Source organism: Lipotes vexillifer, unplaced genomic scaffold (genome assembly GCF_000442215.2).
Source record: "Lipotes vexillifer unplaced genomic scaffold, Lipotes_vexillifer_v1.1 scaffold395, whole genome shotgun sequence".
Classification (NCBI taxonomy): domain Eukaryota; kingdom Metazoa; phylum Chordata; class Mammalia; order Artiodactyla; family Lipotidae; genus Lipotes; species Lipotes vexillifer.
The window spans coordinates 172,265-187,750 of NW_006797390.1; the positions used below are offsets into that span (position 1 = coordinate 172,265).

The 15,486-nt window shown below is 42.2% G+C and overlaps 1 protein-coding gene across 1 annotated transcript in view; it reads right to left on the bottom strand.

Annotated features, from left to right (window-relative positions):
* Positions 1–14,027, bottom strand: part of CREBL2 (cAMP responsive element binding protein like 2) — a 30,989-nt gene extending 16,962 nt beyond the window's left edge. Inside the window, exon 1 of the mRNA XM_007469332.1 lies at positions 13,823–14,027. Within this exon, the coding sequence (XP_007469394.1) occupies positions 13,823–13,837 (15 nt within the window). The 5' untranslated portion in view covers positions 13,838–14,027. The remainder of the gene's footprint in view (positions 1–13,822) is intronic.
* Positions 14,028–15,486: the final 1,459 nt, after the last annotated feature.

Below are 15,486 nucleotides of genomic sequence, written 5' to 3' on the forward strand. Positions count from 1 at the left end.
GATTACAAAGGAAAAAGTAAAACTATTTCTATTTGAAGGTGATATGATCTTATATATAAAAAATACTAAGGAATCCACAAAAATACTATTAGTGCTCATAAATGAGTTGAACAGAGTTGCAAGACACAAGGTCAATATACAAAACTCAGTTGTGTTTCTATATACAATGAACAAGCTGAAAATGAAAACATTCCATTTAGAATATCATCAAAAAGAATAAAATACTTAGGAATAACCTTAATAAAAGAAGTGCAGGGACTCCCCTGGTGGTCCAGTGGTTAAGAATCTGCCTTCCAATGCAGTGGACATGGGTTTGATTCCCGGTCAGGGAACTAAGATCCCAAATGCTACGGGGCAACTAAGCCCGCGTGCCACAACTACAGAGCCCATGCGCTCTGGAGCCTGCATACCACAACTAGAGAGCCTGCGTGCCGCAACTAGAGAAAAGCCCATGCACCTCAACGAAAGATACCGCATGCCGCAACAAAGATCCCACGTGCCACAACTAAGAACCAACTCAGCCTAAAATTAAAAAAAGAAAAAAGTGCAAGACATATACTGAAAGCCACAAAAATCACTGTAAGAAATTAAAGAAGACCTAATAAAAAGAAAGACATTCCACGTTAATGGATTGGTAGACTTAATATTGTTAAGATGACAATATTCCCCAAACTGAGCTACAGATTCAACACAATTCCTATCAAAATTCCAGCTGACGTTTTGCAGAAATTGACAAGATAATCCTAAAATTCATATGGAAATACAACAGACCCAAAAAAGCCAAAGCAATCTTGAAAAAGAACAAAGATGAAGGACTCACACTTTCTGATTTCAAAACTTATTAGCTACACTAATCAAGATAGTGTGGTACTGGCACAAGGACAGACGTATAGATCAATGGAAAAGAACTGAGCATCCAGAAATAAACCTTTATGTTTACGGTCAATTGATTTTCAACAAGGTGCCAAAACAATAGAGAAATGAGGAAAGAACAGTCATTTCAATAAACAGTGCTGGAACAACGGGATATCTACAAAGAAGAATTAAGTTGCACTCCTACAACATGCCATACACAAAGATTAACTCAAAACAGAACAAAGGTCTGAATGTAAGAGAGATAACTATAAAACTCTTAGAGGAAAACATACAAATAAATCTTTGTGACCTTGGATTAGGCAGTCGTTTCTTAGGTATGACCTCACAAGTAACAAAAGAAAAATTAAATTGGACTTCACAAAATTAAAAATGTTCTGCTTCAAAGGACACCATCAAGGTGAAAAGACAATCCACTGAATGGGAGAAAATATTTGTAAATCATAGATATGATAAGGGACTTACATCCAGAATATATAAAGAACACTCACAACTCAACAATAAAAATATAAATAATCCAATTAGAATGTGGGCAAAGTATCTGAATAGACATTTCTCCAAAGATATACAAATGGCCAATAAGCATATGAAAAAATGCTTAACATCGTTAGTCATTAGGGAAATGTGAATCAGAATCATGAGATACCACTTTAAACCCACTAGGATGGCTATATAATCAAAAAGACAGCCAAGAACAAGAACTGGTATAGATGTGGAGAAATGGAACCCTCATACATTGCTGTTGGGAATGTAAAATGGTGGCCACTTTGGAAAACAGTTTGGCAGTTCCTCCAAAATATTAAACACAGAATTACCATATGACTCAGCAATTCTACTTCTAGGTGTATCCCCAAAAGAAATGAAAACATATGTCACATAAGAACTTGTACACAGATGTTCAGAGCACCATTGTTCATGACAGCTAAAAAATAGAAACAACCCAAATATCTATCAACTGATGAATGGATAACAAAATGTGGTATATCCATACAATGGAATATTATGCAGCCATAAAAAGGAATGGAGTACTGATACATGGTACAACATGGATGAACCTTGAAAACATTATGCCAAGTGAAAGAAGCCAAATACAAAAGGCCACATACTATATGATTCCATGTACATGGAATGTCTAGAATAGGCAATCTATAGCAACAGAAAGTAGATTGGTGGTTGCTTAAGGCTGGAAGGAGAAGGAGATAATAGGGAGTGACTGCTAAAGGTTTTTTTGTTTTGTTTTTAATTAACAGACTTTGTTTTTTAGAGCTGTTTTCAGTTCACAGGAAAATTCAGCAGAAAGTACAGTTCCTATATATCCCCTCTCTCTCTGCCTGCACAGTTTTACCTATTAACATCTTGCATTAGTGTGGTACATTTGTTACAATTGATGAACCCCATGTTGATATATTATTAATAAGTAAAGTCCATAGTTTACTTAAGGGTTCACTCTTTGTGTTGTACAATTCTATGGGTTTTGACAAATGCATCATGTCATATATCTGCCATTAGAGTATGATACAGAATATTTTCACTGCCCTAAAAATCCCCTGCACTCTCCCTATTCCTCCCTCCCTCTCCCGTGAAACCTTGGCAACCACTGACCTTTATTACTCTACAGTTTTGCCTTTTCCAGAATGTCATATAGTTGGAGTCATATAGTACGTAGCCTTTTCAAACTGGCTTCTTTCACTTAGCAATATGCATTTAAGTTCCCTCACACCTTTTTGTAGCTTAATAGCTCGTTTCTTTCTATTGCTAAATAATATGAATAACATTCCATTATATGAGTATAACAGTTTGTTTATAAGGGTTTCTTTTGGGGTGATGAAAATGTTCTGGAATTAGATAGTGGTGATCATTGTACAACTGTGTGAATACACTAAAAAATCACAGAATTATATATTTGAAAAGGATGAATTTTATGGTATGGGCTATTTTTTAAAATGACATGAAACTTAGAGGCAGAAAGAATAGCAGCAAAGGAAGAATCAAGCTGGCACAGAGACACAAGCAGATGAGAAAGAACACGAAGGAGGGGAGGGGTCAAGCATAAAGCTCCTAATTTATGAGTTTTAAAAGGCTGAGAATTAAGATAAAACTACTGCATTTAGCCAAGAGGGAGTTCCTGATGCCACAGGCTCCCCAGTCAACGGGTTTAACGTCTGTGGAAAGCAGAGGTGTGATTGTAGATGCATGCCCTTTAGGGGCTTCTTCCAATGAGGAGGACTCCAGTGTCCAGATTAAATCCTATTCCAAAGATTCTTGGATCATTTTACTTCGGCTTTTTAGGAACAAACAACAAAAACAAATTCAGAGCTAAATCTGGGCGTGCAGGGAGCAAGCACTCACTGTGGGCAAGGCCTTGAGCTAGGCCTCCACGTGTCAGGCTCACGTTATTTCACACCAGGGGAGGTAAACACTGTTATCCTCATCTCTTTCAGGTAAAGAGGGGAAATTTAATTTCTTTATTTAACAACCATTTATTGAACACTCACTTTGCCCCAAACACTGTCAAACTCTAGGAATATTAATGTAAGAAGATAGGGTCCTTATCTTTCTTTTCTTTTTTTTTTTTTTTTTTTTTGTGGTACGCTGGCCTCTCACTGTCGTGGCCTCTCCCTTTGCGGAGCACAGGCTCCGGACGCGCAGGCTCAGCGGCCATGGCTCACGGGCCCAGCCGCTCCGCGGTATGTGGGATCTTCCCGGACCGGGACACGAACCCGTGTCCCCTCCATTGGCAGGCGGACTCTCAACCACTGGGCCACCAGGGAAGCCCAGGGTCCTTATCTTTAATATATTTATTAGACTTCTAAAATGCAGCAGACATGAAATAAACACCATTATAAAGGGCAGGATATCAGTACATACAGGAGTGCTGCTGGTAGAGGGATGCACACACACACACACACACACACACAGATAAGCATAGTGATCTCTTTATTTCATGGATATAAAATCTAGATAGAACCCAAGTCCCCTGATTAGCATCACAGCAACTGACTCAAGATGCTCAGTTGTCACAGGATGACTCACTATCATCAAGAGTGACTATTTCCCTTCTAGATTCCTAGGTAGGACTCATTAACCTGAACATATAACTCCCTGAAAAGGCTCTAAAACTGACAGATGCTTTAAATGCAGTGCTATATTAATGCTATATAATCATTCATTTAATGACTGGATTCATTTAATCCAGCTCACTGTGACATTAGTCACTTGATGGAGGGCAGCGGTGAGGAGGTTAACTAACAAAGTTTTTCATTTTATGCACCTCCGAAATTTCCCTCTGCTACTGGCGACTCTCTGTGCCCACCCACTGAAGTCACGCTAGTTTATTCCTTTACAACATGTCTGATTCAGCTCTTCTTCTCTATTCCTATTACCTACATTACTACCCTACTTACAGAGTATTGCCGTGTGTTTCCCAGTGGGTCTCCCTCCCATCCCTCCTTTTCCATCCTTACTTCCCTGGTTAATCTGTCTTGCAAAGAACTGCCAAGTTAGCCTTTCTTTTCAGCTTATTAAAATAACTTTAGTGTATTTTTTTTTCATTGTGAAAAAGTAATACCTGATCATTATAGAAAGAACAAACTTTAACGGCCCTTTGGCCATGTCACGCTCCAGCTCAAGGGAAGGCCTCTGGCTCAGCACTGCTTACCAGCTCATCAAATCCAGAATACTGACTTCCTGTAGCTGTTGTAACAACCACCACGAAGTTGGTGGCTTAAAACAACAGAAATGTACTCTCTCTGTTCTGGAGGCCAGAAAGCTGGCAGGGCTGCTGCACCCCCTCCAGAGGCCCTAGGGGAGAAGCCATCCTTCGCCTCTTCCGGCTGCTGGCAGCTGAGCATTCCTTCCTTTGTGGCCACGTCGATCCAACCTCTGCCTCTGTGGTCACACTGCCTCCACAACTGTCTGTCAAATCCCCCTCTGCCTCACTCTTAGGGGGACACTTGCCATTGGATTTAGGGTTCACCCAGAGAACGCAGGATAAATTCCTCCTCTCAAATACTTAACTAAATCACATTTTGGGCCATATAATATTCACTCTTTTACCATATAAGGGGACTGGTTCCATTAGCACATGGATGTATCTTTTTAGAGGCCACCATTCAGCCCACTACCTCCAGGCTCCTGCTCAACGAGCCAATTTTCTCTTTCGTTTTTCCCAACAAGTCATGCCTGTGTCCTTGGGGAGCTCACCCCACACCCTGCACTGCTACCTATACTCACCATTTCTCTAAACGCTCCCTCTCCACCCCCGCCCCTACCGCGCGATCCAAACCTGCAAATATTATGCTCCCTTTGGTTAGGGCCAGCCCTGGCCCTCTTTCTGTGAAGCTCTTGCTGACAATCACCTTCTGTCCACACATTATTTTTCGTCTCCGAATCTCTGGAACATATAGTCACCATCACACTGAATTTACACAGTATACTGGTTATTTTTAGTGGCCTCACAGATTTAAGTTCTATCTCCTCCAAGTGATGTGCGCACCGCAGGCACAGAAGCTGTGTTTTCTATTCCAATCCCCACTGTATCTGGCCCAGAGCCAGGCATTTAAAAGGCATTTATTAAAAGACTGATAATTGGATGAATAAATGCAAAGAAAAATTAGCAATATTTTGCAATTTAATTTAAATTGGTATTACTATGACCACCACTACCAACAGCTTATAGAAGTTGATAAAAAAAAAAAGAAAACCAAACCTCTCTCATAAGGGATATAAAATCTCAAAAACCAATCAATAATTTATTATTTTACCACCCTTTTAGCACTTATTTACATCCTAATGCTCTCTTTTTTAAAAAAATATATTTATTTATTTATGGCTGTGTTGGGTCTTCATTGCTGGGCGCGGGCTTTCTCTAGTCGCAGCGAGTGGGGCCTACTCTTCGTTGCAGTGCACGGGCTTCTCACTGCGGTGGCTTCTCTTGTTGAGAAGCATGGGCTCTAGGCGCGCGGGCTTCAGCAGTTGTGGCACGTGGGCTCTAGAGTGCAGGCTCAGTAGTTGTGGCGCATGGGCTTAGTTGCTCTGTGGCATGTGGGATCTTCCCGGACCAGGGCTCGAACCCATGTCCCCTGCATTGGCAGGCGGATTCTTAACCACTGCGCCACCAGGGAGGTCCCCTAATGCTCTAATTCTTAAGGCAACCCATAAAAGTTTCAAGTTGTTAAGTCTAAGAGAATTACTGCATTTACATGAAGTGGCAGCATCAGCCCCAGCTAAGAAGGAAAATAGCAGGAAAGCTTGTTTCACTTTTCTTTTGAAAACATAAAGTGAAACGTTATCTGCCATCTATTAAAGAAAAATAAGATAGATATGAATGCAGCCAGTCACTGCTCTTTACCACTTTAAAGAAAAAAACAAGCAGCTATACTTTCATTTGGTGTTAAGGCCCCCATAACTTCCTTCACAGCTGTTGGTTAGGCTGCTTCTCTTTTCTTATTTACCAGATCTTCAGAAAGAGAGAAAGTCTAATCACATCTTCCTGCTGCTAACACTTCTGCCAGTTTTTCTCATCAACAGAGGAGAAACAAGATAAAGCAGGCATTTCTGACTGTTAACTCCTGCCTCTCCTCTCCCGACCCCTAATCCTCCCCTTCCCCAGCTATTACTGTTTGAAGCTAAATATAATACTACATGTATTTTAGTAATGCCCCAAACTGTTACAAACTGACTCAGTAAGAGTGGCCTACAGGCATATCTCGTTTTATCGTGCTTCACTTTACTGCATTTTTTTTACAAACTGAAGGTTTACGGCAACCCTGCATTGTCGGATGATGGCTAGCATTTTTTTGCAGTAAAGTATTATTTAAGTAGGGTATGTACTTTTTTTTTAGACATAATGCTATTGCATACTTAATCGACTACAGTATAATGTAGACATAACTTTTATATGTAGTAGGAAACCAAAAAATTCATGTGACTTGCTTTATTACATATTTGCTTTACTGCAGTAGTCTGGAAATGAACCCACAGTATCTCTGAGAGGTCGGCCTGTATATACTTAACTGTCTTTGCTTCTTTACCACCCACTCTTCCCCAACCGCTCCGTTTTGGCTTCTTCCCCATCACTCTGCTGAAACTTCTCATGCTAGGTTCATAAACAATCTCCTGTTTTTGAAGGCCAATGGATACTTTTCACTACTTACTTTACATGGAATAACAACCTTTTTTTTCTGGTTCTCCTGTATCACTAACCTCTCCTTTTCAGTTTATTTTGCTGAGTCATATTCCTTGGCCTCTTCTGATCATTTTAAAGTTTTCCAGGGTTCTGTCTCTTTAGCTCTCTCTTCTGTCCACCGTCTTCATCCTTCAAGGATTTTATGCGTGCTGCATCAACCACAACCTACCTTGTAATGGTCTCTAGCATGGTCTTCAGCTCAGGCCTTTCTTCTGAGCAATCTAACCAAGCTGGTGAGGAGTCACAGAGGACCAGCATTTATTTTGAACCCATTATATACTAAGTTTTTTTTAATACATATATAACATTTAATTCTCACACTAACTCAATAAGGCTTTATTAACACATCCAACTATAGGTAAAGAAATACAGTTCTGAAAAGATTAAAATAATTGGCCAACATAAACCATAGTAATATTTTCTTAGGTAAGTCTCCCAAGGCAAAAGAAATAAAAGCAAAAATAAACAAATGGCACCTAATCAAACTTTAAAGCTTTTGCACAGCAAAGGAAACCATCAACAAAAAAGACAACCTACAGAATGGGAGAAAATATTTGCAAACAATGCGAATGACAAGGGGTTAATATCAAAAATATTAAACAGCTCATATAACTCAATACCGAAAAAACAAAAACCCAATCAACAAATGGGCAGAAGACCTAAATAGACATTTCTCCAAAGAAGACATACAGATGGCCAACAAGCACATGAAAAGATGTTCAACATCGCTTATTATTAGAGAAATGCAAATCAAAACCACAATGAGGTATCACCCCACATCTGTCAGAATGGCCATCATCAAAAAGTCTACAAATAATAAATACTGGAGAGGGTGTGGAGAAAAGGAAATCCTTCTACACTGTTGGTGGGAATGTAAATTGATACAGCCACTATGGAGAACAGTATGGAGGTTCCTTAAAAAAACAAAAATAGAACTACCATATGATCTGGCAACCCCCCTCCTGGGTATATATCTGGAAAAGAGGAAAACTCTAATTCAAAAAGATATATGCACCCCAGTGTTCACAGCAGCACTATGGCGGTCCACAGCCAAGACATGGAAACAACCCACGTGCCCATTAACAGACTACTGTCTTAAGAAGATGTGGTATATATATATACATACAATGGGATATTACTCAGCCATAAAAAAGAATGAAATATTGCCATTTGCAGCAACATGGATGGACCTAGAGAATATTATACTTAGTGAAGTCAGACCAAGACAAATATTATATGATATCACTTAATGTGGAATCAAAAATAATATGAATGAACCTATGTACAAAACAGAAACAGACTCAGAGACATAGAAAACCAATTTATGATTACCAAATGGGAAAGGGAGGGGGGTAGGGATAAATTAGAATTATGGGATTATCAGATACATGCTACTATACACAAAATAGATAAGCAGCAGGGATTTACTGTATAGCACAGGGAACTATATTCAATACCCTGTAATAACCTATAATGTAAAATAATCCAAAAATATATATATATATGACTAAATCACTTTGCTGTGTACCTGAAACTAATACAGTACTGTAAATCAACTATACTTCAAAAAATAATAATAATCTGTCCAAAATCATAATAGCTTTAAGTGGTGGAAATTAGATTTGAAATCTGGTTATATGCCAAAATCTATGTTCCTTCCTGATTGGACCATCTGCCTCTAGTCTTGTTCCAGTTCCTACATCTTTACCCTAATCCAGTCTCCATATAGCCATGAACATGTTTTTTGAAAACACAAATCTGATATTATCACCTGTGCTTTAAAATCCTTTAATAGCTCCTCAACAACTATGGTGCCTTGGTTTTCAAACAAAATTCAAATTCCCAGGCCCTGTTCCCCCAAATTCTGATTCAGTCTCTTTATTTCACACTTTGAAAAATACTGGCCCAAATTTCTGAGCTTAACTTGCCAAGCAAATCATGATCTGGCCCCTGATTATCCTTCCATCCTTATCTCTGCCCACACCTCTACTTGTGCCTTATGCGCTAGCTCAGGGATCAGTAAACTCCAGCCCAACTGGCAAGCCAAAGCCAGCCTGTTGCCTGTTGGGGGAAATAAAGTTTTATCAGAACACAGCCACATCCATTCATTACATTCTGCCTACAGTTGCTTTCACGCTGCAGTGGTAGAGTTAATTGCAACAGAGATCGATCACATGGCCCACAAATATTTACTATCTGCCCCTTTAAAGAAAATTCCCCAATTCCTGCTCCAGCTTGTACCAAAATACTTATTTCCCAGTGCAATATGCTTTAGTATAGGACATTCCCTCTTTCCCATTTTTTGAGGGACTCCTATTCTTCCTTACAGATTCATTCCTACTGTGTGAACCCATGTCTGACATACCCAGTTAGGCATCCATTCTTAGTGCCCCCAAAGCACTTTGCCACGACTGCCCTCATTTCTTACCTCACCACGTTATAATTATTTTTCTGTATGTCTGTCTAGCCCACTGAAACATAAGCTCCTGAGAATAATTATAAACTCTTACCTGTCTTTGTATCTCTAGCACAATGCCTCATATTACATACATATTAGGTGTCCAACAAATGTTTGACGATGAATGAATAAATGAACAAACTTTTAGGAAAACCTTAAAGAGCAAAACATTCTGAGTAAGGTTATTTAAACTTAGATTTCAACTGATATCTGTAGAGGTACCCTAGTTAAAATGTACCCGTAGCCTGTGCAGGTAAGGAAGGCACATTTAAAACATGAATATCTACTGTCTAGGTTGGTAAACGAGCTGGCTCTTCTGTCTTGCTATCATGGAAAGCATGGATAGAGCAGGAGGACAGAAAAGGCAGAAAGTCTCTGGGCTCCGTGGCACTGCCCAAGGAAGGTAGTTCCAACTATAGCAAAGGATGGCTAAGGGGCTGACAGGAGGGACTTCAGGGGCCAAAGGACAGCTCTGAGAATGTCAAAGAGATTTTGGGCCAGGTTAAAATTTTTGTGAGAACCAGCAGTACTCAGAACAACTGAATGGAACAAATGACCGAAGGGGTAAGGAAGGTATAAGAAACCTCATTTTCAAAGAATCATGTGGAGCACAGGTGGAAAGGAAGTATAGAGGAGAAGGGCAGCCCATCTTAGCATCCTGTGGCCAGTGGCTGACCCGCTCTCTCACCAGTCCCTCAGCTGGAACTTGGTGCCCTAAACTGTCAGGCTGGGCAATACAGAATGGTGGTCTTTTACCAGCTTAGTCTGCGGCAGGAACACAGCTGGTCTAGGATATTTCAAGTTACTCATTCATTCATTCATTCGATAAACATGAAAGTCAAATAGAAAATAAGAAACCCTCTGTCTATGATCAAAGCCTCTGAAAATAACACATTTCAGTTTTCTTGGTAATTGAATGCAGCACGTTAGGGAGAAGAGGCTTTCATAAAAACAAGCGCTTTTTCTTAGTGGTGTACAAGCAGGTAGGCTCAGGAGACTACCTTTCTCACACAATCTGACAGTTAAGGGCACCGTTTAAGGTCATTTCATGCCCCATCCCGTTGTCCCTGTCCCACTGTGGGGCACAGTTAGCAGCAGAGGGTAGCATGGGGGAAACACAGCTGCAAATGTCATGCAACAGCGCACACTTAAAAATTACTAAAATGAGCATCTCAGGTGCCTATTGAACTGTGTTAAAGACCGAGGAAGTCACTGACAGGTAATATGATAAGGATAATATTTTCCGAGTGCCTATCATGTGTTAGACTCTGTATTCGATGCTTCATATGCATTATCTCTAATCCTCAACAAAGCCTGGGAAGAAGGTATTGACCATCTAACAGATAGAATGGAAGCTCAAAAAGGTTAAATAACTTAGCCAAGATTTTTTCCTTCCCAACTAGCCTAAGTAGAAATCTATTCAATCAGAATTTGAGATCTGCTACTACTTAGCACTTCCCCAAGCCCCCCTTTTAGATGCCCAGTCTGTCTCTTGCTTTATTTTCCCCCTTAGCTGTAGTCTGTATACTCTGGCTGGCTGGCTCAAGAGAGCAAACTGATTAATAAAGCCCAGGTACATTTAGGACAGTCTCCTTAATGCCACTCTGTTCCAATTCAATTCAGTCACTATTAACCAGTACTCTATGATGTAACATAAGAGGCACATTGCTACCTACCTGGAAGGCAAAGCTGCACTCCCATTCAAAACTGTCCTGCCCTGACTCCAGGAAACTAGACGGCAGAAGGTGGAAAGCTCTTGGCAAACTCATTCACCACCACTGATGAAAACAACTCAGAATACAGAATCTTTCTAATGGGATTCATTACATCATCATCATGTTTCCTGACCTGCTCATTCAAATACTGCCTCTCTGTAACTGCTGCACCTGCCCACTTTGTCCTCTTCCTGTTGCCCTAGCCTTGCTGTCAGCCAGTTTGTCATCTTTTATGCTCTCACCAGCACAACCACCATATACTTCCAAGCCTCAACTTTCCCCTTATACAGGGGAAAACGGAACCTCAGACTCCATCACCCATACATAATGTGAGGGAAAAGTGTGTTTTGTGTGTGAGTATGTAGGTATCTATGAGGAGAATACAATTTTGCAGGACTGTAACAACTAGAGCACAGGGAAAGGCAGGCCTAGGAGCCTTTTTAAAAGACTGTTTCATACCACCTGACTGCTGAAAGAGCAGTCCAGTCTTGCTGCACGTGGCATTTAAATATTACTCAACCACAGCTACGACATGTATTCAAAGTGAAAGTAGTGTATTCACAGAGGCACTATCCATCCAGAGACATCTGAAGTGGTTTTTCTTTTCCGTAATCATTAAAGATTGAAGAAACTGCTGGTTTTTAAATACCGTCACAATACAATGAATTAATAAAGAATGAGTACTGCATTTGTTTTGCTTAGCTATGAACCTTCTAAGAAGTTATGAAAAGCCTACCCCCCAAAATTAACTTCACTCTTTAGGCAAAACCATAACACTTTATACCTTCCACTAGAGCTTGCCTGTTTCTAGAAATAAGTCCTATGTTATTTTATAGGTAGATAAGGTAACTCAAAATCCTATGTATTTTTCTTGAATTTATTTGAGATTACTGAAGACTCTGAGAAAGTTATTACATGTTTCAAAGGTTCAAAAAAGAAACAGGGCTTCCCTGGTGGCGCAGTGGTTGAGAGTCCGCCTGCCGACGCAGGGGACACGGGTTCGTGCCCCGGTCTGGGAAGATCCCACATGCCGCGGAGCGGCTGGGCCTGTGAGCCATGGCCGCTGCGCCTGCGCGTTCGGAGCCTGTGCTCCGCAATGGGAGAGGCCACAGCAGTGAGAGGCCCGCGTACCGCAAAAAAAAAAAAAAAAAAAAAAAGGTTCAAAAAAGAAACAACTGAAAACTATGTAGAATATACTGTGAGAGTCTCAAACAGAGGACATTAAAGAATATGTTGCTTTAGCGTCCTTTCCCAGCCATATCTAGGAAAGATAGTGGATACAGTATTTGGACTTAATTTCAAAGTTAACACTGAAAGATCAAGCTAGCAAAGGCTGTTATGGAAAATTATCTTCTGATTTTTCTGGAAAACTTTCAGAACTCCTCCTTTCTGTCTGGGAAATACCACTTCCTATTAGGAGGGGTTTGCTCCTTCACAAATAAGCTTCCTCTAGGTGAGTCCTGATTCCAGAGTACTGCCTTGCGCTTTCCCTGCTTGCATTTCTCTCGGAGCCTTCTGCAGGAACAGGAAGAGGAGATAAGGTAGAATAACACGAGCAGCACAGAGAAGATGGAAATTTTTTCAATCTCTCTGAGGATGGGTGAAACAAAAACTTGATAGTACCAAAATGTTACTGGTTAGGTGGAGGGGAAAAGGGTACCCAAACGAAGGAAAAAGCTACCACAAGCAGCATGCCAGAGAGTGTGGAAAGTAAGACCTCTGGAAAGCATAGGGAAGAGTGTCTATTCTGAAAACTGGAAAACTCTAGAGTCTGATTCCTTTAAAAAAAAAAAAAAGTCCAACTTCCTAAACACTCTAAAACATCGATAAGCTGATGATGAATAAACTGACCATCACTATCTTCATGACATATAACTAGACAACACTAACGCGGATAGACAAAGGTTATACATAAACTATATGAATTAACCAATAATGAATACTGTCGGTCATCTTATCATCATAGGGATAAGCGATCTGGAGAGGGAAAGGGGGATGGGGGTGGAATATTAAGATAGATTAACAAGAAGGAATTCATTCCTTTTCTTGGAGAAGGATTTCTAGAGGAGGTTAGATTCCAGACTCTGGACGAATAGCAACAGGAGCTTAGCAGAACAGCTCAGAGGGGGAGTGAACCGATTATATGAATGGGGCATTGAGTAAGGGAGCCTGGGAGAAGAAAGGGGGACCGTCAAGGGGAACAGGGCCGGTTCAGGGTGCCCTAGTTAAGGCCTCCAACGTGGAGAAAGACTGGGTGGGGGGCAAAGGAAGGCAAAAAGAAAAAGCACAGTAGTTTCTTCACTTATCTCGGGAGGACTAGGGTTTACACTACCTGGAAAAGCTGACCAACAGGCTTGCCCTGGGTGTGATTTTCCAGAGGAGTGGGCCCTTGCTGGAAGAACGCAGCCCGCTGTTCCCACAATTCCTGTCTGGGTAGCTGGGGTCATAGCTGGAGGCGCAGAGATGTCTAAGGCCGGTGTCTCTTGGGCGCTGCGTGGGTTACGGGGCTGAGGCTCAGCGGCGGGACGGGAACTTAGCGACAAGCAGGCGGCGGCGGCAGCAGCTGCGCGTGCAAACCCCGGGACTTACCTTACTGTCATCCATCTCGGCAGACAGGCCAGCCCGGCCGGGCGCTCCCTCCCCCGGCCCTCCCCCGGCTCAGCCGGCCTGGCCCGGCCCGGCCCCAGCCCCGGGGGGAGAACGGGATAAGGTTCTGACTGCCTCCTCCTCTCGCCTAACAGTTCGCTTCCCTGATGCCACAGTCACGGGGACGAGGGACCAGTTCAGGGATGGCAGAGCTGACCCTGGAGGCGGCGCATAACGCCTCCCTTCGCCGCGGCTGCCTCCTCCTCCCCCTCCATGACAGGCTCCGGCTGTGTTTACAGACGCCCTGGAGAGAGGCTCGGACCCGAGAGAGGACGGCAGCGCGGCGCGGGGATTGGCCGCTTCGGCTTCCGTAGCACCGCGGCGTTCTGGGGATTGTAGCTTTCGTTACCGCGGTCTCTGCGCGGCGAACCAAAAAGGAAACTACGATGTCCACAGAGCCTCAGAAAGGCGTCAGTTTTCCTGCCGGCGAGCGCTACGCAGGAGGGGCCGAAACTACGTTTCCCACAATGTTTTGGTCCCTGGGTTCCAGCGGTCCGGGCGTGGGGAGGGGACCCTAGGAGCCCCGCAGAGGCGGACCTGAAGGAGGGGCCCTGGGAGCAGGCCCTCCTCACAGACACCGAGGAAACCCTGAAGGTTGTTTATTTTAAAAATTCAACCCCCCCAAACAAAACAAAACAAAACAAACAAACAAAGAACCTAAGAATGCACAACGGTGCAGCTGCTTCTGGAAACCATTTGACAGTTCCGATATTAGACACAGAGTTACCATACGGCCAGCAATCCCACCGGAAATGACACCGTGTGTCCCCACGAAAACTTGTGCAGTAACGTTCTGTCCTAAAGGCGTTATTCTTAGTAGTCAAAAAGTGGAAACAACCCAAGTGTTCAACAGTGGATGAATGGCTGGCCAATTGTGGTATTTATATTCAAAGGAGTATTATTCCTCAATGAAAAGGTATGAGGTACTGATACATGCTGCAATGTGGATGCGCGAGGATAAGCCTTGAAAACACACAGTGAAAGAAGCCAGACCCAGAAGGCCACATATCGCGGATTCCATTTATAATGAAATGTCCGGAATAGGTACATTTAAAGAAACAAAAAGCTGGTGAGTGGATGCAGGGGGCTAGGGTTGGGGAACAGCAGGGAGGGAGGGGGGCCAGGAATGGGGAGTGATTTTTAATAGGTACTGGGTTTCTTTTGAGGTGATGAAGCTGTTCTAAAATTGATTTAGGGATGGCTGCACAGCTCTGAATATACTAAAACCCACTGAATTGTATACTTTAAATGACTGAATATTATAGTATGTGAATTACATCTCAATAGTAAGTAACAAAGAATGTCTTGGCATCCTCCTGATTTAGTAAAGTCAGTGAGCTTGTTGTTTTGGCCTGTGTTAGGCCATGGCGAATTTGACAAAGATTGTCTTTATTAATGTTATTCTGGAGAGCCCTTTGACTCACTCCTTTTCAGACTCCTACAGCGCTTTGCTAAACCCTTCCAAAGTTCAAATGAGGTAGAGTTCCCAGATTTAGCAATAAATATACAGGGGCTTCCCTGGTGGCGCAGTGGTTGAGAGTCCGCCTGACGATGCAGGGGATACGGGTTCGTGCCCCGATCTGGGAAGATCCCACATGCCGCGGGGC